This window comes from Scyliorhinus torazame, chromosome 17 (assembly GCF_047496885.1).
Source record: "Scyliorhinus torazame isolate Kashiwa2021f chromosome 17, sScyTor2.1, whole genome shotgun sequence".
Lineage (NCBI taxonomy): Eukaryota > Metazoa > Chordata > Chondrichthyes > Carcharhiniformes > Scyliorhinidae > Scyliorhinus > Scyliorhinus torazame.
The window spans coordinates 178,016,819-178,040,561 of record NC_092723.1 but is presented as its reverse complement, the minus strand read 5'-3'; the positions used below and the strand labels follow the sequence as shown (position 1 = coordinate 178,040,561).

At 43.7% G+C, this 23,743-nt stretch overlaps 1 protein-coding gene across 1 annotated transcript in view; it reads right to left on the bottom strand.

Annotated features, from left to right (window-relative positions):
* clec16a (C-type lectin domain containing 16A) overlaps positions 1 to 23,743 on the bottom strand; it is a 324,098-nt gene that overhangs the window by 279,799 nt on the left and 20,556 nt on the right. The window contains exons 3-6 of the mRNA XM_072481721.1: positions 23,307 to 23,440; positions 21,007 to 21,155; positions 4,628 to 4,733; positions 2,833 to 2,838 (exon numbers count right to left, since the gene is read on the bottom strand). Of these exons, the coding sequence (XP_072337822.1) occupies positions 2,833 to 2,838; positions 4,628 to 4,733; positions 21,007 to 21,155; positions 23,307 to 23,440 (395 nt within the window). The remainder of the gene's footprint in view (positions 1 to 2,832; positions 2,839 to 4,627; positions 4,734 to 21,006; positions 21,156 to 23,306; positions 23,441 to 23,743) is intronic.

Genomic DNA, 23,743 nt, shown 5'->3' with positions numbered 1-23,743 from the left:
CAGACAAAACTATCATTATTTGGCTATCTGTCAAATGCACTCAGCCTTGTTCCAACTTGTTGAAACGATACTGGAGTTCTTAAAGGAATCAGACATTTTTTAGTTTGCAAAACAAGAGGCATTTTATTTTAAATTCTTTGCTGATCTGTCGGGTTTATCTTACCTCACATCTACACTATTTGTTTGTGAATCCACTGTTACTAAATGATCAGATTGCTTGTCTAACACAGTACTGATGAGCAGAAATTTTCTGCAATTAAATATTGTTTGCAGTCTACACGACAAACTCCGTTTCGTAGATACTGATTCTATGCCTCTCCACGGCAACCATCAGAGGCTGACCATACCGTTCAGAACCTTGGAGTCATGTTTAATCCAGAGGTCAAACACACTTGCACCATCACGGAGATGGCCTTTCTCTTCCCCCATAACATCATCCAAGTCTGGGCTCCCTCAGCTCATCTACGGCTGAAACCTTCATCCACACTTTTATTACTTCTAGCAAACAGACCTCACTATTGCAAAGCAATCTTGCCCAGCCTCCCATTTTCTACCATCTGTAAACGTGAGGCCATCCAAAACTGTGCTGTCTGTGACCTCAAATGCATCTAGTCTTGTCCACTCACCACCCCTGTGCTCAAAGACCCACATTAGCGCGGAGTCAGGCAGCACATATTTTTAAAATTCCCATCCTCTTTTTTAATTCCCTTCATAGATTTGCCCCCTGCCCCCCCCTCGCCATCTCTGTAATCTCCTCCAGCCAACAAACCATGGGTATCTCAAGAGCACCCTTGATTTAGAATGCTCCACCCTTGGTGGCCTTTCCAAGGGTGGTTAAGGGGCTGGTTTAGCACAGTGGGCTAAACAGCTGGCTAGTGATGCAGAACAAGGCAGCAGCGCGGGTTCAATTCCCGTACCGGCCTTTCCGAGCAGGCGCCGGAATGTGGCGACTAAGGGTTTTTCACAGTAACTTCATTGAAACCTACTTGCGACAAAAAGCAATTGTTATTATTGTTGCCTTCAGCTGCTTTATCCCGAAAGCTATGCAATTCCCTCCCAAAACCTCTCCACCACTCCTCCCCTCTCGAAGACACTCCTTAAAACCGACCTTATTGGTAAAGCTTTCGGCCATCTGGCTGTATCTCATGTGCCTCAAATTTTGGTTTATAGCATTCACGTGAAGCGTCCTAGAACTTGCATTACATTAAAAGGTGGTATATACAAGTACGACTTGTTGCTGTTGCCATTGATTAGCCGAAATTGATTGGACAAATTTTTTTGGTACATTATTCTGATATGAAAATTAATTTGGCAAATGGTGTTGGTTGAATTAGTAGACGCTTCCATACATGCTGGAGGCATCATTCCATCACAGTAGGCTGATAATACATGGGAACTAATAACATACCATAAGACATAGGAGCTGAATTAGGCCACTCGGCCCATCGAGCCTGCTTCCGCCATTCAATCATGGCTGATATTTTTCTCATCCCCCATTCTCCAGCCTTCTCCCCATAACCCCTGATCCCCTTATTGATCAAGAACCTATCTATCTCTGCCTTAAAGACACTCAGTGATTTGGCCTCCACAGCCTTTTGCGGCAAAGAGTTCCACAGATTCGCCACCCTCTGGCTGAAGAAATTCCTCCTCATCTCGGTTTTAAAGGATCGTCCCTTTAGTCTGAGATGGTGCCCTCTGCTTCTAATTTTTCCTACATGTGGAAACATCCTCTCCACGTCCACTCTATGCAGGTCTCACAGTATCCTGTAAGTTTCAATAAGATTCCCCCCTCATCCTTCTAAACACCAACGAGTACAGACCCAGAGACCAAGGGTCCAGACTAATGTATTTACTTCCACCAGTCCAAATGAGAATTTAAATACATTTCATAGTTTCGAGTTAACCAGCTAACATTACAGCAAGATTACTTCATGCACATTTAAAAACTTTGCGTATGAGGTTTTCCCATGTTCTAACCATGAAAATGTGGAGAGTTCAGCCCACTGGGTCACAGATTTGATTCCCCCCCGTGTTGGGTTAGGGTTGGCTGACATTAGCTAATGTTCAAACTTCTTAAATTTATTTGAACAATTTTGTCTGTTATTCATCAACAAAACTAAATACAAGTGCACATTTCAAAATGCAAAACAAAGGCTTTTTTGAGTCAGAGTTGCACAGATATTAATGTGGTGAAAGGATTCTGGTCATTATTTTAAAACATATTTTCCACTGTAGCCAATGCTCATAGCCTCTATTATAATTTGATCAGCTATTCACAGTAGGAATATAAATATATTGTTTGAAAGGTTTTGTCTGAACACTTGACATGCTTTTATAAAGTAACAGCGCCCTCTGAAGTTCAAAGAAAGCATTTCTGAAGGACTAAAATCAAGTGCACAGTTCAAGTAAAACTGGACGTTGTGATGACAGGTTTTATTTCACATTATCAGCAAGATTTTAAGTTTCAAGAGGTGGAGGGTGAACTATTTAAGGGCATCCGTGTGGCATTTATTTTAGTTATATGGAAAAAAAACAACAAAGAAATATCCACATGGATACCATTTGGAAAATTTGGAAACCTTTTCTAAATCTGAAAAGATTTTCCCCTCCTCCCTCCAAAAGTAAAAGGTTTAGCTATCCACTTCAATTAATCGCCGTATTTCACAACTTGTCTCTCTCTAAATAAATGTGGCTTTGTTTCCGCAGAATAGCTGATGCATATTTCAACACATCTAATGATTACAAGAAGCCTTGCTTATTTCTAAAGTACATACGAGGAAGCACTGATAACAAACCCTAAAACGTTAAAAGATTAAAGGTTAATCAACTTACATGACACTGGAATGGGGTACATTGGAGTCATCGTTGAAGAAAGGACAAAAACAGAGAACAGTTAATAAGCACTTGGAAAGCACAGCATCCTCCAGAGGACCAATAGCCTATCTGTAGCAGGAAGTGCACACAGCTTCTAAGACACAGTAGAGTAAGAAGTCTTACAACACCAGGTTAAAGTCCAACAGGTTTGTTTCGATGTCACTAGCTTTCGGAGCGCTGCTTCTTCCTCAGGTGAATGAAGAGGTATGTTCCAGAAACACATATATAGACAGATTCAAAGATGCCAGACAATGCTAGGAATGCAAGCATTAGCAGGTGATTAAATCTTTACAGATCCAGGTTAAAGAGGTGTGAATTGTGTCAAGCCAGGACAGTTGGTAGGATTTTGCAGGCCAGATGGTGGGGGATGAATGTAATGCGACATGAATCCCAGGTCCCGGCTGAGGCCTGCTTGACACAATTCACACCTCTTTAACTTGGGGTTACCCCATCTCTGGATCTGTAAAGATGTAATCACCTGCTAATGCTCGCATTCTAAGCATTTTCTGGCATCTTTGAATTTGTCTATATATATATGTTTCTGGAATGAAGGAGCAGCGCTCCGAAAGCTAGTGACATCGAAACAAACCTGTTGGACTTTAACCTGGTGTTGTAAGACTTCTTACTGTGCTCACCCCAGTCCAACGCCGGCATCTCCACATCAAGACACAGTAGGTTATTTGTTCCAATACAGCAGTTCAGCAAAAATACCCCAAGAAAAGATGCAAAGAGCAGATTGCCTTCGAAAAGAACCACCAACCCAGTCAATTTTTGTAAATTATTCCAATGCAGAAAACTTTCCTCAATTTTTAATGGTAGGAAAGAAAGGACTCCTGCGCTTATCGAAGTAGGTAGCAATAGTTCTGGTAATTATAGCATATTCTGCATCCAGCATCACTCATCCCCAAGTCAGGTTTAGCACAGACTTTATGTAATGTGCAACTCTCTCGAGATGTCGTGCTCACATCCCCAATCCGCACCCGAGGTATTTTACCACCATCACATCTGAACCAGCACCCGTCAATAACACCAGGCTGTGCTGCAGACAATAAACTGACCATAAAGCAGACCAGAGAACTGTAGGTACAACTTTTAATTCAGCATGGATTGATATAAACCGGTTTGCTATGGCCCTTTCAGAAGACTGGCAAGGGCAGCTTCTTTTAATGGGAGGCAAACTGTGCATGCATCACATTTCTTAAAACAATTTGAAATATACTGTATAACACATCTGCCTCTCAATTCAATGCTTAGCATGCAACTTAGCGTAGGTAGAAAATTAAAGTCAAAACCATTGCAACCCCTGGGAATTGAGTTCAAATTTAAGCTGATCTTAAGCACATAATGTAAGATTTATACTGTGCAAGATTTATACTGGGGTCAGTTTATAGATCTGCAGCAAAGAAAATGGGTGCACTGGAGAAATAAAGAGGAAAGTATTTTGAGGTATTTTAAAATAATTGTTCACCGCAATTACCAGAGAAAAACAGCAGGGTTTCAATATCACACTTACACAATCAATTTTGTTTGCAAATTAAAACTTTGATTTTTCAGAAATAAGTAATTTAGGCTACTAGCAGGCCACAATTTAAACACAATAAGGACGGTTTGCAGTAAACATCTTGATTACTGAGAATGATTAGATCTTAAAACATAAAATGCATGCTCATTGGTTTTAGCATGCCTTCTGTCAGAACTTTGCAAGCATTCACTAATGGCATTAACAAGTATAATCATACAATGCTGTACTCACCTTTATACACATTAAGGGTAATTGTCCTGACAGCAATCCTGACCATGCTCTCTGGGTGGTTGAAAAACTTAATGGCCTCCGTGTACAGGGCAAAATCATTAGTGTGCTGGAATTATGAGACACAGAAAAAAATTGAGCTTGTAAAATGATCAGCGGATTAATTACAAAGGATAATTTATCTAATTTTCAAATTTTGTAATGCCCTTTTCAACTGAGAGGAGTGTGAGACATGGTGATACAGCGAAATGGAACACTAACATACTGCTCTGCTTGCAGTAGACATAAGATAAGAAAAAGCAGAAAGCTACACAGCCCATCGAGCCTGCTCCGCCATTCAATACGATCATGGATAATCTTGGGCTTCAACTCCATTTATCTGACCGCTCCCCCATCCCTCAATTGTCTCAGACACCAAAAATCTGTCTATCCCACAGCCTTAAATGTACTCAATTATGGAGCATCCACAACCCGCTGGGGTAGAGAATTCCATCACTTTGAGTGAAGAGTTGCTCCTCATCTCAGTCCTAAATGATCAGCCCCTTATCCTGAGACTGTGTTTTAGAGACCCAGACCAATGGAAACAATCTCTCAGCGTCCACCCTCCAAAAGCCCTTCAAGGATTTTGGACGTTTTAATGAGATCACCCCTCATGCTTCTAAACTCCAGTGAATACAAGTCCAATTTATTCAGCCGCCCACCATAGGACAATCCCCTCATTCCATAGGCCAATTCAGTGAACCTTTGCAGTACTGCCCCCAATTACTTATATCTGCTCTTAAATGTGAAGATCAAAACTGCACACAATATTCCAGGTGCTGTAGGTTTGTACCAGTGATTTCCAATTTCACCTATGGTGCCTTCCAAAAGGTGTTAACTGTAGATCACAGAATTTACAGTGCAGAAGGAGACCATACAGCCCATCACGTCTACACCGGCCCTTAGAAAGAGCACCCTACTTATGCCCACACCTCCACCCTCTCTCCATAACCCCATCTAACCTTTGAACACTACAGGCAATTTATCACTGCCAATCCACCTAATTCTGCACATCTTTGGACTGTGGGAGGAAACCGGAGCACCCGGAGGAAACCCACGCAGACACGGGGAGAATGTGCAGACTCCGCACAGACAGTGACCCAAGCCAGGAATCGAACCCAGGTCCCTGGCGCTGTGAAGCAACAGTGCTAACCACTATTACCATGCCACCCCAAAAGATCAAGCATTTCCCAAAAGAAAAAAGAAGAAACAAATAGCAAATTCCAATCTCTTACACCTCCTGGCAACAAGTAACACAGGTGTGGAAACATATCCTTAAAGGTAAATGGGGCGGGATTCTCCCAGCCCTGCGCCGGGCCGGAGAATCCCCACGAACGGGCCACGCCGCCGGCACGCGATTCTCTGCAGTGCGGCGAATCGGCGCCACAGGCGCCGGGGTGGTTGGCACGGCGCCAGTCGCGGGCCGTTCTACGCGACCGGCCCGTCAATTCTCCAGCCCGGAAGAAAAGAGCTGAGCCCGCCGGCGCCATTCTAACCTGCTCTGGGCCGGCGGGATCTCGGTGTGTAAGGGTCGGGTGGCGGCCTCCGACGTGGCCTAGCCCGCAATCGGGACCCACCGATCGGCGGGCCGCCCTCTGTGGCTGGGGGCCTCCTTTCCTACGTGCCGGCCCCTGTAGCCCTGCGCCATGATGCGTCAGGGCCAGCACGTTGAAGGAGGCCAATGCGCATGCGCGTGTTGACGCCGGCGCCTCTGCACATGTCCTCGTTGGCGCCGGAGCGCAGATCCCACAGCGCCGGGATCTGCAGCTGGAGCGGCGCGAACCGCTCCAGCGCCGTGCTGGCCCCCTGTAGGGGCCAGAATTAGATGGGGAGCGGCCCGTTCACGCCGTCGTAAAACGCGATGGCGTTTACGACGGTGTGGACACTCTGCCGCGGGATTGGAGAATCCTGCCCACATGGTATTGGAAGACCACAGTTAGATGAAAAGCAAGTTATAAACTTCAGTCTACAAAGATACATTTTGAGAGTTAACTGAAATAAGCAAATGACAAGTCGGAACTATAGTCAGAATGATAGTTAAATGGAAGACAAATTTCTGAGAAATTATTACTGATGATCAATATTACAAGTAATTCATGAGAAAGAAATAAAGGAGAAGTAAACTTTTTAAAACAGCCATGTTCGAATGCTTTAGCAATTCATATTTTAAATAACAAAAAATCCTTTCAATTCATCAAGTATGTTTTTAACACCACAAATGATCAATTGTCAAAGGTTCCATACTTCTTGGAGATGCTCCAAAGTAAAATTTCATATATTATTTTTAATGTATTCTATGTTATTTTAGAGGTGCTTTTGGAATGCGCTAAGCAGGTGAGATGTTGGGTATTAACTTGGGAGATTCAGGGTGATCAATATTAAATAACCAAAAAATGACCAACGCACTGCAACAAAACAGTTTGAAGCTCAAAGGTTGTGATGGTTGGGCAATCAGTGCTGAATCATTAGACGATAGAATGGGTTCCAGATCGAAAAATATCTAGAAAGAAAATTGAGATTGAGATGACAAGAGCAGAACTGAATCTAACAAAGGACAGATACGCGAGGTGCTATTGAAGAATATTATAACAGTGAGGTCTTACAGAATCCATGGCCAATCTAATTATGTCATCTGACTTTGGTCGCATTGTAATACGACAGAAATATATTACATTACATATAATTTTTTTTAAAAGAGCGCAATGTCAACAAGGAAAAGAACAATGTGATGGAATGTAAATTTACACATTCAGTGCTCCACAATACTGAAGTTCCAAACTTAGCAACATCACGATGGGGAACCGCTGGGCTAGACAGCTGGTTTGTGATGCAGAACAAGGCCAGCAGAGCGGATTCAATTCCCATACCAGCTGAGAATTCGGAATTCTCCCTCCCTGTACCCGAACAGGTGCCGGAATGTTACGGCTAGGGACTTTTCACAGTAACATCATTGCAGTGTTAGTGTAAGCCTACTTGTGACAATAAAGAGTTATAATAGGGCTGGTTTAGCTCAGTGGGCTAGACAGCTGGTTTGTGATGCAGAACAAGGCCAGCAGCGCGGGTTCAATTCCCGTACCGGCTTACCCGAACAGGCGCCGGAAAGTGGCGACTAGGGGCTTTTCACAGTAACTTCATACTTGTGACAATAAAAGGTGGTTATTATTATTAAACATTTTTGTCAGAAGCTCAGAAACCTAGGAATAAGCCATTGGGGCCACGGATACAGATTGACATTGGCAAAAATTAGGAAACATATCATCTGCCGGAGGGGGGGGTGGGGAAGAATAATGCATATGATGGGAATCTAAAAATAAGAACAGGCTGAGCTGGAAATGGTCCTCAGCATGTCAGATAACATCCGTGGGGAAACAAAAATACATGTTTCAGGTCCAAGGTCCATCCTCTGGACTTTACATGTCTTTTATTTCTGTATGTTTTATTTCTCTCAATATGCACCCCTTTATCTCTTGTTAATATAACCCTGGTCTCTACCAAGCACGTCACAAGTATTTCTTCGGCATCTTTTATCACATTCTTCCTTTTATCGTTCTGTTCGTTTTTTAAAAAAAAGTTTCAACTCGGTGCAGACTCGATGGGCCGAATGGCCTCCTTCTGCAACTGTATGATCTATGTTCTAGTATCTTCCAGTCCCGAGGAATTGTCTAGTTCCTGAAATGTTGATTTCCCTGGATGCAGCCTGACCTGCTAAGTATTTCTAGCCTTTGTTTGATTTTAGCAGCACACCCCCCATCCTCTGTCAGAGAGAGAGCTCAGTGCACAGAGAAAAGCAGAAGAATAAGAGGGGTTACAAAGCACAAAACAAATTTCATAAAGTAGAATCCAACTTTGCGATAGTTTCACGATAAATATGCCACATTTGTGGAATTGAGCAACAGAGTCCAAGTTATATCCTTGGTCTATACTGGAAAAATCAATCTCAGCCGGGGTAATGGTCCATTTTCAGGCACCACATCAATTGGTGTCAAGCTACAGATCCAGCTTCCAATGGTTAACTACTGACCCCTGGTGGAGAGAGGATGTGTATGAAAGTTGGACATGAGTATCCTTCGAGTTAAATACAATGCACGAATATTCGCCCATCAAGTCAACTAAATCTGGTTCAAGGTTGCTTAGGTGAAGTACCAGACATCTGTATGGCATACACACACACAATATAGGGTCTTTCTGCAACTTATCGGATAGTGCTTTTGGAAGTTATAGGCAGTCACAAAAATACAGTCCCACCTCATCATAATATTCAAATGCTACAGGATAGCACACTGGCATATTTGATACATGATGCCACAGAACACGTGGAAACTGGGTTTGAATCTGGCTCAAGGTGAAGTGGATCAATGAGGTAGAAGCAAGCAGAAATGATTGGGTATCAAACAAAAATTAAATGTTTTCCAAAAGGGGGGGGGGGGGTGAGTAAATCAACATTTCAAGAATTCACTGGTCTGTTCCTGTGAATTTTCTAGTGTAATAATACTTTTGAGTTGGTAATTCTCCCTGGGAGGGGGGGGGGGAAATTGACCGAGGGAGGGACGAAAGAGTGCCACAAAACCAAATAGTACTTGAAAAGTGATCAGACAAAGAACTCTGTTATATATGCAGATGAAGTCCATTTTACAGCAAAAACCTACATGTTGATCGTGGAGTTTTCATTGGCATAACGCATATTTGGAGACTAACAACAATGTTTGGTAGTATATGGAAATAGCTATGGTTATTTTTTTCTTTCAAAGGTTCTAATACGACCTCTGCTGGAGAGGATAATTTATTGCATACTACACAAATCAAACTTCATGAAACATATAATCCTGCTGCTAAGAACTTTTAAAAATTAAATAAATGGTAGGTTTCTATTTGTATATTTTCTCCATTAGCATTTCATTTCCTGAAAATTGACTGGAATATTAGCAAAAAAGGGCGGCAGCAACTGGAAACAAAAAAAGTGCAATTGGGTTTGGGACTGTTGGAGGAGACACAGTAATGTTACACAGCCTCTCGCCCACATCTACTAACAGCAGAGCTTGGGATCACTTCCACACAGGTAAGGAGAGAGAGAACATTTCCCAGTTAAGCACATGGGTCATCGCAAACAATGGTCCTACTAACTGGATGGAGAAAAGCAATGCCAGATTCCTCAGAGCAAATTATACATCCATCATATTGGCCAAGAGAGGGAGAAAGATTTTTTTATAAACCGCAGAATTATCTTTCAAATGCCAACTAAAATGGCTAGAACTTCACATTGAGAATTCCATAAAAGTCAACACATTAATTCTATAAAAACTTGTATCATTGTTATCTTTACACTTCTTCAAAATATGGCCCTATTCACCATATTGTTATTATGTGGAAGAATATAATGAGAGTCTTGCTTATTTACCATCTTTACCAAAAAGGTTATCAGGAAGATTTGGAAAATTGGAACACAGGAGGAGTAAGCGATTCAGCTCAAGCTCACTCCGCCATTCAGCAAGATCATGGCTGATCATCCACTTTAATGGATTTTTCCAAACTACCCCATATCCCTTTCTGTATTGGTGTTTAGAAACCTGTCAATCTCTACTTTAGACACACTCGATGACTGAGCTTTCACAGCCCTCTGGGGTAGAGGATTCCAAAGATTCACAACCCTCGAGTCAAGAAAATTCACCTCATCGTAGATCCAAATGGCTTCACCCTTACTTTGAAATTGTGTCCCCCAACTGTAGACTCCCCAAGCAGGGGAAACATCCTACGTGAGTCTACCCTGTCTATTCCTTTAAGTATATTGTAAGTTTCAATGAGATCACCTCTCATTCGTTAAAAGTTCTAGAGATTACAGGCCAGTTCGCCCAAACCCGCTTCATAGGGTGGTCCTGCCATCCCGAGAACAAATCTAGTGAACCTTTGTTGCACTTCCTCTATGGCAATGATATCCTTCCTAAGATAAGGGGGCTAAAGCTGCACACACTATTCCAGATGTGGCCTAATCAAGGTTCTATACAATTGAAGCAGGACTACTGTACTCAAAACCTCTTGTGATAAAAGCCAACATACCATTAGTCTTCCTAATTGTCTGCTGCACCTAACATTTTGTGATGTATTGGTAAGGACACACAGGTCTTTTTGTATATCTATACTTTCTAATCTCTCACCATTGAAGGAATACTCTGCGCATCTTTTCCTCCTACCTCACATTTTTCCACATTATATTCTGTCTGTGCGGAGTCTGCACGTCCTCCCAGTGTGTGCGTGGGTTTCCTCCGGGCGCTCCGGTTTCCTCCCACAGTCCAAAGATGTGCGGGTTAGGTGGATTGGCCATGCTAAATTGCCCATAGTGTCCAAAAATTGCCCTTAGTGTTGGGTGGGGTTATGGGGATTAGGTGGGGTTACTGGGTTGTGGGGGTGTGGGCTTAGGTAGGGTGCTCTTTCCAAGAGCCGGTGCAGACTCGATGGGCCGAATGGCCTCCTTCTGCTCTGTAAATTCTATGACAAAAAAAAAATATTCGATCCCCCATGTTCTTGCCCACCTGTTAAGTCTGCTCAAATCCTCTTGAAACTGCTTTGCATCTTCCATGCATTCCCACCTAGCTGTGTCATCCGCATACTTGGAAATATTACATTTGGTCCCTACATCCAAATCAATGATATATATTGTGAACAGCTGGGGTTGGAGTGCTGATCCCTGCAGTACCCCATTAGACACAACTTGCCAATATGGGGACTTATTTAATTCTACTCTGTTTTCTGCCTATTAAATAATCTTTTACCCATGCCAGTATATTCTCTAATCCCATGTGCTGTAATTTTGCTAATCAACGTCCTGTGGGACAATTTATCAAAGCCTTCTGAAAATCCAAGTATACTACTTTCCTTCATCAATTCTGTTAGTAACATCCTCAAAATTATCCAACAGGTTCACCAAACATGATTTCCCATTCATAAATCCATATTGACTATGCCCAATCAGATCACTAATATCCAAGTATTCATTTATCACATCATTTATAATCAATTGTAGCATTTTCCCTACTATTCCTTACTACAGCCAACAGGCCTGGACTTCCCTGTTTTCACTCTCCCTTAAATAGTAGAATGACATTTGCCACCTTTCAATCTGCAGAAAACATTCCAGAATCTAAAGAATTTTGGAAAACGCTGGGATGTAGGTCATCAGGTCCCTGGCACTTATCAATCACAGTCCCATTAATTTCGCCAATACAACTTTCTCACTAATACAAATTTCCTTCAATTCCTCATTCTCCCTAGTCCATTGGATCTCTAATTCTGGGAGATTCCTTGTATCATCCTCAGTGAAGACAAACACAAAGTAATAATTTTGTTTTTCTACCATTTCCCTATGATACATTCTTTTGACTCTGCCTGTAATAGGCCCACATCTGCCTGTAATAGGCCCACATTTGCCTTAGCCAAATTTGGCATATAATTAAACCTCAGTTGGTGCTTTTAAGTTACCTATTAATTCTGGATTAAACAGAACAAAAAGGTAAATAGCACAACCCTAAGGAATAAAGCTTTATGGTGATTTGCGTTATAGCCAAGTTCCGCACACACGAGTGCGGCCTCAACTGGAATTCATGTCGCATTACATTCATCCCCCACCATCTGGCCTGTGAAATCCTACCAACTGTCCTGGCTTGACACAATTCACACCTCTTTAACCTGGGGTTACCCCATCTCTGGATCTGTAAATATTTAATCACCTGCTAATGCTCGCATTCCAAGCATTGTCTGGCAACTTTGAATCTGTCTATATATATATACGTTTCTGGAATCTACCTCTTCATTCACCTGAGGAAGGAGCAGCGCTCCGAAAGCTAGTGACATCGAAACAAACCGGTTGGACTTTAACCTGGTGTTGTAAGACTTCTTTCTTACTGTGCCCACCCCAGTCAAACGTCGGCATCTCCACATCATACAATATTTCCAACATGTTATATACACATCAAATACAAAACCCAAGGTAAAATCTACATTTGTTCAATGTCACTTATAATCTCCATGTGTGCTGACAAGGCTAAAAACACAATGTTTAAATAAGAATTCAATATCATGTTCCAGCACTTAAAAATTAAATTTTTAAATGGCCACTGCACATCATGCAGCCTTCAGCCTTTTGAACTCCAGATAATCCTCAATCTGAAGCAAATACTTAATAATGGACATTCACAGATATCTGGGGAATTCACACATCCCTTTGTTCAAGGATGGCTCATCAACAAAAGAACTATAGAGATCCAGCCATGGAGAAAAGGAACCACTGAAACTCAAAAGACGAATATTAATGGGTCTTATTATCTTCCTTTGTATTATGCTGGCTTTCCTCATCCAAACTAAACTGGATGAACCTCAAGGTGCCAAACGACAATATAGGATAATTCGGATCAACAGATAACACTAATTGTTTTGGAAAAGGATTCTGACCTTGTGGAAGTCACATGGATGAGGGAACCCTTTTGGCTATATGCTTTATCAACAGAAGTTGTTTGTAGACGGGGAGAGTTCAACCAAAATCCATTGAACTAGTTGAAAGTCATCCAAGCAATCATGGCAAGTGTAGAATCCGACAGGAACTCCTTTGGATACAAAACTAACACCGGTTTATTTCTCATACAGCAAATCTTTCCAAGCTCCGGTCGGGGTTTATGTAGGGAGAGGCTCCCCTTGTTAAGGGCGAAGCCCCACTCCATTCATCAAGGATGTCCGTATTCGGGGGCGGTCACAGGGAACCAGACTGTGCACACCCCATGACCTCGGAGGGGGTCATAACACCCACCAGAGAATCGTCCACGTCCATCAGCTGTAGCATGGGACTCTGGTCCTCTTAGCTGGAGGGTGGCTTGCAGTCATCAACGGAGTGTGTACCTCGCCGTGGACCAGCGTTTCCTTGCGGAGAGTCTTGGCTGGACCGGTGTGAGCGGCGTAGCTGAGGGCGGAAGGACGTCGGCGTCTGCTTATTGCTAGATGTCCATTTCTGAATCGGGATTTGATAGGTGGGCATCAGGCATTTTGGCTGTACATCGACGGCCAGAGGGGCAGGTGGTCAAGGCAGCATTGTGGGATAAGCGGGACCAGGACATCTGGAATAGGCTCCGGCAGCTCCTGGATGCGGTGGCGAATTTGATCCACATGGCAATCAGACTCTGTCTTAAGCCGACACGGGAATAAGAGACCGGCTCTATCTGGCGCAGCACCACACTCAGAATCCATGTAGCACTAGTGCCAAAACTGCAGAAGCAAACTGCATCCCCAAGCACGAAGCAATAGAGCGGTATGCACCAGCCCGTGTCCAATTCAGATCAGCCATGGCACCAGCAGACCTTCTCCCCGATGTCCAGGATAACCAGACTAAGACATGTCCTAAGTAGTCAGCCCATGAGTAACTCGGCCGGCGTGACCCGTGGTGGCATGTGGTGTGGTCCGCTAACAAAATAAAAACCTTGCTAACCGGGTCTCCCATGGCCTGGTCATTTTCTTCATGCCCCGCTTGAATGTCTGGACCGTCCGCTTGGCCAACCCATTAGAGGCCGGATGGTACGGGTCGGTCCACATGGGGCGAATGCAGTTTGCGGACATGAAAGCCCCGAACTCCACACAGTAAAAGCAGCCCCATTGTCAGACACCAGCACTTTGGAAATGCCTGGTTATGAACAAATGCCTCAAGTGTTCCATTGTCGCCCTTTTGGTGGTTGCCTGCTTCTCTTGTCCTTCTAGATGGTAGTGGTCAGAGGTTTGGAAGGTGCAGTCTAAGAAACCTTGGTGAGTTACTGCAGTGCATCTTGTAGATGGTACACACGGCTGCCACTGTTTGGCGGTGGTGGACGGCTTGAATGTTTGTGGGAGGGGGAGCAATCAAGTGGGCTGCCTTGTCCTGGATGGTGTGGAGTTTCTTGTGTGCTTGGAGCTGCACTCATCCAGGCAAGTTGTGAGTATTCCATTAAACTCCTGACTTGTGCCTTGTAGATGGTGGACAGGTTTTTTTTTGGTGTGTGTGTGGGGGGGGTCCAGTTCAGCTTCTGATCAATGGTAACCCCCAGAATGTTGATTATGGGGAATTCGGCAATGGTAATGCCATTGAATGTCATGGGGTAGTGGTTAGATCCGCTCTTGTAGAAAATGGTCATTGAATGCAACTTGCTACTGTCAGCCCAAGCTTGGATATTGTCCAGGTCTTGCTGCATTTGAACATGGATTGCTTCATTATCCGAGGAGTGGCGAAGGTTGCTGAACATTGTACAGTCATCCCCAAACATCCCCATTTCTGATCATATGATGGAAGGCAGGTCATTGATGAAGTAGCTGAGGATGGTTCAGCCGATGCCACTACCCTGAGGAACTCTTGCAGTGATGTCCTGGAGCTGAGATGATTGACCTCCAACCACAACCATCTTCCATTGTGGCGGGTATGACTCCAACCAGCGGAGAGTTTTCACCCCGATTCCAGTTTATCTAGGGCTCATTAATTTGGCTCGGTCAAATGCTGCCTTGATGTCCAAGGCAGTTACTCTCACCTCAGGCATTCAGCTATTTTGTCCATGTTTGAACCAAGCTCGAGTGACTCTGACTGAACCCAAACTGAGCGTCCGTGAGCAGGTTATTGCTGAGTCAGTGCCGCTTGATAGCACTGTTGATGACTCCCTCCATCAGTTTGCTGATGAAGGAGAGTAGACTGATAGGGCGCTAATTGGCTGGGTTAGATTGGTCCTGTTTCTTGTGTACAGGACACACCTGGGCAATTTTCCACATTGCCGGGTACATACCAGTGTTGTAGCTGTACTGGGACGGCTTGGCTAGGGGTGCAGCAAGTTCTGGAGCACAAGTCTTCAGTACTATTGCCAGATTATTGTCACGGCCCATAGCCTTTGCAGTGTCCAGTGCCTTTAACTGTTTCTTGATATCTAGTGGAGTGAATTGTATTGGCTGAAGACCAACATCTGTGATGTTGGGGACTTCAAGAGTAGACCGAGATGGACCCAGTACTTCTGGCACCTTATGGACTTCTAGCGACTTTGGGCGTCGACTATGATCCGGAACATTGCTCCCGGAACAGTACCGGCAACATTGATGTGTAAGTGAGACCACACGGTCGTCCCGGCCATTCCCAAGGGTGCAGCAGCGCAGCCTTCTGGTTCTCCTGGCATGGTCCACATCGCTGAGCCAGCTTCTCGATGTCCACATAGATTCCAAGCCACCAAACGTAGCTGCGGGCCAGCATCTTCAACTTAGACACACACACCACCACCACCCCCCCCGTGCCCGTTGTGGAATTCGTGCAGAATGGGGGCATGCCCCAGGACGATCTCCCGTGTTCCTCACAGGCCTTACTCAAGGCTTAGCTCAGAGATCATCATGGTATATGCCAGAGGTCTTCAGGTCAAACCCCGTGGTGGGCCACATACAGAACTGGGCCCCATACAGAACTATCTGGCAGACCCGGGACAGCTGCGGGTCCGTCCGAGTCCAACCCGGTAGGGGAACCAGCTGGTGCGCACCCAGTGACTTCCAAGGGGGTCATGACAGTAATAAAAAGCAATATCTTGAAAGCAAGAGATCCAAACCTTTAGGACGTCTCCAAACTGCTCCAATTTCAAGTTCATCTGAGAACCAACCTCCTGGATATTTGACCACAGCAACCCTGGTAAGTGACTGGTAAGCAGTGTTTCTGTTTTCTTTTCATTGGGATACTTATTTATTTTTTTCTTCGTTGTTTATTTAATTTTTGGAAATTGTAATTGTTGAAGTTAACCAAAGGTTTAAAGACATGGCAGGAGATCTCAGACCCGTGTCATGCTCCTCGTGTGCGATGTGGGAGCTCAGAGACACGTTCACTGTCCCTGGCTCCTTCACGTGCAAGAAGTGTGTCCAGTTGCAGCTCCTGTTAGACCGCTTGACGGCTCTGGAGCTGCGGATGGACTCACTTTGGAGCATCTGCGATGCTGAGGATGTCGTGGATAGCACGTTTAGCGAGTTGGTCACACCGCAGGTGAAAGGTACTGAGGGATAGAAAACGGGTGACCAAAAGACAGAGCAAGAGTAGGAAGGCAGTGCAGGTGTCCTCTGCGGTCATCTCCCTGCAAAACAGATATACCGCTTTGGATACTGTTGAGGGAGATGGCTCACCAGGGGAAGGCAGCAGCAGCCAGGTTCATGGCACCGTGGCTGGCTCTGCTGCACAGCTGGGCAGGAAGAAGAATGGCAGGGCTATAGCGATAGGGGACTCAATTGTAAGGGGAATAGACAGGCGGTTCTGCGGACGAAATAGAGACTCCAGGATGGTATGTTGCCTCCCTGGTGCAAGGGTCAAGGATGTCTCAGAGTGGCTGCAGGACATTCTGGGCGGGGGGTGGTGTCAACAGCCAGCTGTCATGGTGCACACAGGCACCAACGATATAGGTAAAAAACGGGACGAGGTCCTACAACCCGAATTTAGGGAGCTAGGAGTTAAACTAAAAAGTAGGACCTCAAAAGGTAGTAATCTCAGGATTGCTACCAGTGCCACGAGCTAGTCAGAGTAGGAATGTCAGGATAGAGAGGATGAATGCGTGGCTCGAGAGATGGTGCAAGAGGGAGGGATTCATATCCCTGGGACATTGGAACCGGTTCTAGGGGAGGTGGGACCAGTACAAACTGGACGTTCTGCACCTGGGCAGGACTGGAACCGATGTCCTGGGGGGGGGGGGTTTGCTAGAGCTGTTGGGGAGAGTTTAAACTAATATGGCAGGGGGATGGGAACCAATGCAGGAAGTTGGAAGGTAGTAAAACAGGGACAGAAATAAAAGGCAGTAAGGGGGAAAGTGTAAGGCAGAGAAGCCACAGTCAATAATCAAAAAGGGCGACAGTACAAGGTACAGTGACTGAGGGGTGCTCAGTGAATAGGACCAGTAATAGTAAAAGAAATAAAACGGGAAGTGAAAACATTAATGGTAAGCGACGCAGCAGGTTGTTACATGAAGATATGGGTTCAACGACAAGGAAAATTAGGAGAAAGGTGAAGAGGAAATATAAAACTTAGGAGAGGTTACTGATTGAGGTGTTAAGATTCAGAACAGAGGTAAAAAAGCCAACATAAGTGTACTTTACCTGAATGCTCGTAGTATTCGGAATAAGGTAAATGAGTTGATGGCACAAATCATCGTGAATGACTATGATTTAGTGGCCATTACTGAAACATGGTTAAAGGATGGTCACGACTGGGAGTTAAATATCCGAGGGTATCAAACTTTTCGGAAGGACGGAGTGGATGGTAAGGGAGGTGGTGTGGCTCTGTTATTTAAGGATGACATCCGGGCAACAGTAAGGGATGACATCGGTTCTATGGAGGATAAGGTTGAATCCATTTGGGTGGAAATCAGGAATAGGAAGGCGAAAAAGTCACTGATAGGAGGCCACCAAATAGTAACATTATGGTGGGGCAGGCAATAAACAAAGAAATAACTGATGCATGTAGAAATGGTACAGCAGTTATCATGGGGGATTTTAATCTGCACGTCGATTGGTTTAACCAGGTCGGTCAAGGCAGCTTTGAGGAGTTTATAACATGTATCCGCGATAGTTTCCTAGAACAGTATGTAATGGAACCAACGAGGGAACAAGCGGTCCTAGATCTGGTCCTGTGTAATGAGACAGGATTGATTCAGGATCTCATAGTTAGGGATCCTCTCGGAAGGAGCGATCACAATATGGTGGAATTTAAAATACAGATGGAGGGTGAGAAGGTAAAATCAAGCACTAGTGTTTTGTGCTTAAACAAAGGAGATTACAATGGGATGAGAGAAGAACTAGCTAAGGTAGACTGGGAGCAAAGACTTTATGGTGAAACAGTTGAGGAACAGTGGAGAACCTTCCAAGTGATTTTTCACAGTGCTCAGCAAAGGCTTATACCAACAAAAAGGAAGGACGGTAAAAAGAGGGAAAATCGACCGTGGATATCTAAGGAAATAAGGGAGAGTATCAAATTAAAGGAAAAAACATACAAAGTAGCAAAGATCAGTGGGAGACTAGAGGACTGGGAAATCTTTAAGGGGCAACAGAAAGCTACTAAAAAAGCTAAAAAGAGCAAAATAGATTATGAGAGTAAAGTTGCTCAGAATATAAAAACAGATAGTAAAAGTTTCTACAAATACATAAAACAAAAAGGAGTGGCTAAGGTAAATATTGGTCCTTTAGAGGATGAGAAGGGAGATTTAATAATGGGAGATGAGGAAATGGCTGAGGAACTGAACAGGTTTTTTGGGTCGGTCTTCACAGTGGAAGACACAAATAACATGCCAGTGACTGATGGAAATGAGGCTATGACAGGTGAGGACCTGGAGAGGATTGTTATCACCAAGGAGGTGGTGATGGGCAAGCTAATGGGGCTAAAGGTAGACAAGTCTCCTGGACCTGATGGAATGCATCCCAGAGTGCTAAAAGAAATGGCTAGGGAAATTGCAAATGCACTAGTGATAATTTGCCAAAATTCACTAGACTCTGGGGTGGTCCCAGCGGATTGGAAATTAGCAAACGTGACACCACTGTTTAAAAAAAGGAGGTAGGCAGAAAGCGGGTAATTATAGGCCAGTGAGCTTAACTTCGGTAGTAGGGAAGATGCTGGAATCTATCATCAAAGAAGAAATAGCGAGGCATCTGGATGGAAATTGTCCCATTGGGCAGACGCAGCATGGGTTCATAAAGGGCAGGTCGTGCCTAACTAATTTAGTGGAATTTTGTGAGGACATTAACAGTGCGGTAGATAACGGGGAGCCAATGGATGTGGTATATCTGGATTTCCAGAAAGCCTTTGACAAGGTGCCACACAAAAGGTTGCTACATAAGAAAAAGATGCATGGCATTAAGGGGAAAGTAGTAGCATGGATAGAGGATTGGTTAATTAATAGAAAGCAAAGAGTGGGGATTAATGGGCATTTCTCTGGTTGGCAATCAGTAGCTAATGGTGTCCCTCAGGGATCAGTGTTGGGCCCACAACTGTTCACAATTTACATAGATGATTTGGAGTTGGGGACCAAGGGCAATGTGTCCAAGTTTGCAGACGACACGAAGATAAGTGGTAAAGCAAAAAGTGCAGAGGATACTGGAAGTCTGCAGAGGGATTTGGATAGGCTAAGTGACTGGGCTAGGGTCTGGCAGATGGAATACAATGTTGACAAATGTGAGGTTATCCATTTTGGTAGGAATAACAGCAAAAGGGATTATTATTTAAATGATAAAATATTAAAACATGCTGCTGTGCAGAGAGACCTGGGTGTGCTCGTGCATGAATCGCAAAAAGTTGGTTTACAGGTGCAACAGGTGATTAAGAAGGCAAATGGAATTTTGTCCTTCATTGCTAGAGGGATGGAGTTTAAGACTAGGGAGGTTCTGCTGCAATTGTATCAGGTGTTAGTGAGGCCACACCTGGAGTATTATGTTCAGTTTTGGTCTCCTTTCTTGAGAAAGGACGTACTGGCACTGGAGGGTGTGCAGAGGAGATTCACTAGGTTAATCTCAGAGCTGAAGGGGTTGGATTACGAGGAGAGGTTGAGTAGACTGGGACTGTACTCGTTGGAATTTAGAAGGATGAGGGGGGATCTTATAGAAACATATAAGATTATGAAGGGAATAGGTAGGATAGATGCGGGCAGGTTGTTTCCATTGGCGGGTGAAAGCAGAACTAGGGGGCATAGCCTCAAAATAAGGGGAAGTAGATTTAGGACTGAGTTTAGGAGGGACTTCTTCACCCAAAGGGTTGTGAATCTATGGAATTCCTTGCCCAGTGAAGCGGTAGAGGCTCCTTCATTAAATGTTTTTAAGATAAAGATAGATAGTTTTTTGAAGAATAAAAGGATTAAGGGTTATGGTGTTCGGGCCGGAAAGTGGAGCTGAGTCCACAAAAGATCAGCCATGATCTCATTGAATGGTGGAGCAGGCTCGAGGGGCCAGATGGCCTACTCCTGCTCCTAGTTCTTATGTTCTGAAAGCTTACTCAGAACCCTTCACTTTACAAGACCTTTACCTCAACTGAAAAGCATCACTTTCTTCTAAGAATCTACAGGCCTGGCACAAAAGAGACAGGTAATTAATTATAAGTTGCCATGTATTGTTTTATCTAATCTGTGTGTTTGTGAGACTGTATGCAAGACAAAAGGGTGACACTACACACCTAGAAATCTGGGAATAGAGAGATTATAAATAGCCTTTTGTTTAAAATTCACAAAAGGCTTGTGGTTGGAATTATTTAATTGGGGCACTCACCGAGGACAAGAAAACGCACCCCCCCCCTTACATACAAACATACAGATCATGGGCAAAAAATAAGAACAGAAAATCTGCCCATAACAGTTGGCTCTTACCTCATTGTAGAAAAAATGCACCGTATGATTGTTAAGTTTAAAGGAAAGAGTTTTCAAGAAGGAAATGTAATACGCCATAATTTCCTCGTCAGAGAAGTCAAACTTGTGCACAATGATCGAGTTTACATGGTTATTCGACAGCAGATAATCTGTAAGAGAATAATAAGAATCTTTATTAGTATCACACGTAGGCTTACACTGAAGTTGCTGTGAAAATAATAAGTGTAAAAGGTTTAGTCAATGGAAACTCTGGCAACATGAATAGCTGCATAAGCAATCAGTGTGCTTCATCATGGCAGCGGACCAAGGAGCATTTTATACTCCAGAAAGAAAAGTATTCAATGCGCGCAATTTCCAAAATTAATATATTAATAAATATAAACGAGCATTAAAATCTGATATATCCATCACACCCTTTGAGTTTTCCCTGTTAATGCAGGGATGCAGAAGTGCTTTTAAAAAAAGAATTTGTTCATCAAACAGAAACGCAGCATCAACAGAGAAACGCCTCTTTTGCATAAATTCAAATTACCACGGTTGCGTAAAAATTGTTTCATGCGCCACCCTACCCGCCCACCCAAGTTATTTTTCATTAAAGGGACAAGACATTTGGTAATCATGTCACAGATGTCATTACCACAGAAAGGGGCAGGGTTGAAGATTATCAACGTAGAATAAAAAGCACCTTGCTGTTCTGATATACATCTCAGGGGATGCCGTCAAGTCAAGCTACACAATTTGTTCAAAGTGAGTTTGTACTTGGCACAACCTACCTGCATCTTTCTTGAGAAGCAAATCCTAATTTAACATGTACAAAAATTACTTTTCTTAAAGCATTTTAAATAAGGTCAATGTTGCAGAGCCAAGTACATGTCTCAATATTTCTCCCCTGTAGGGCCGCACGGTGGCGCAGTTCAATCCTGGCTTTGGGTCACTGTCCGTGTGGGGTTTGCACACTCCCAGTGTTTGCATGGGTTTTGCCCCCACAACCCAAAGATGTGCAGGGTAGGTGGATTGGCCACGCTAAATTACCCCTTAATTGGAAAATATGAAAATATTTTTTTATTTTATTTCCCCTGTTTTGAGCGAGAGAGAGAGAGAGAGAGAGAAAGAGAGACAGGCAAACAGACAGAGAGAAAGAATGAAGGCAAAGAGAAAGGCAAGAGAAAATGGGTTCTGATAAAGAGTTGAAGCCGTAACCGTTTCTTCCGCCACAAATGCTGCCCAGTCAGCGGAGTATTTCCAGCATTTTCTCTTTAAGAATATGTGCTTTCTTCATTTATTGGTGCTTTAACTGGAAAAAAAAAATGAATTTTGAATCCAACTAATTATCTCACCTATGATTTGAGAGAGGTCAGTGCGAATCGTGTCATGAAACAGGTTCTAAATTCTAAAACATGATGCAGAAGGAAGGAGACGGTGAAATGGACAGTTTATTTCTTCGTTCTAATTTATTTTAACATAAGAACACCCTCATTGGTGGAAGACAGCTGAGAAGAAGAAATGCCTCAGTTTGAGGATGAGGGGGTCTCAGTAAGAGAGTGGGTAGGGGCTTCAGAAGAAAGCGATACGGGATTGAGTATTCAAAAGGGAAGAGATAGGGTCGGTGGTACTGGCGAAGGTTTGGTGGAAGGGGAGTGTGCAAGGTGAAGGAATAAGGAACTACTCGGAAGCAAGGGGTTTGAGAAACACCACGTGGTTGGGCGAGGCGAACACAGCCACTCTGAGGGCTACATTTTCTCCATATGTGCCACTCCAAAAACAGCCTGTAGCCATTGGTGATTTTGTTCTCTACCACAACACCCTCCACTACGTCGCGAAAAGAAAAAGAAAAGGGGAGTAACAGAGCACAGAAAGAGGCAGAAACTTAGCCAGACACAGACCAATATCCATCAGAGATGGGTAGAATCCCTACAGTGCAGGAGGCGACCATTCGGCCCAACGAGTCTGTAGCGGCCCTCCAAAAGGGCACTCCATCTAGGCAAACGTATGACCACATTCTGACTAGCATCACCAAAATCAAAGTGATTTATAAAGAATCAAAATCAAATAGAAGGAGCACTTTGTGAAAAAGTGGTCCTTCGAGAACAAGATTCGGAGTCATACAAGAAGTTCATAAGCAAAACAAAACTAATTGTCCTTCTCTTCTAAGTTTTTTCAATGCAATGAGAAAAAGAGTCTCAGTAACAATTTAGTTTACATCTAGTACTCATTCTAGGTGCCCACAGCTTCAGAGAGGAAACAAAGAGACAGCTGTAACAAATTTGATTTGTAAAAATGACTAAAGAATATATACTTACACAAAGAGGTTTCATGGCTAATATTTTCAAACAGGATATTGATGGTCTGAAGCAACTGTACACAAACATAGCGTCCGGATTTCTGGCACAAGATATTTAAGAAGAAGACAAACATATTTTTTTCCAAGAAAAAGCTGAAAGAAAATGTGTTTTCATTAGCATTCAAATACAATGTAATCAGCTATTTCACACAGTGACAGGTTGTCAACACAAGTCCACAGCTACCATTCCAGGACTATCATGGAGAGCTTTACTCCATAACCAGCCATCTCCTTATAGCCCACAGCCCTCCCGTCACTCTCATCTCGCCTCCGACAACATCACAAGTCCACGAACTGCTTACACCAAGATGGAGACCATGCAACCATTCAGTTATGTCTGGCCTTTTGAGCCTGCTCCACTATTCATTACGATCATGGCTGATCATCCAATTCAAC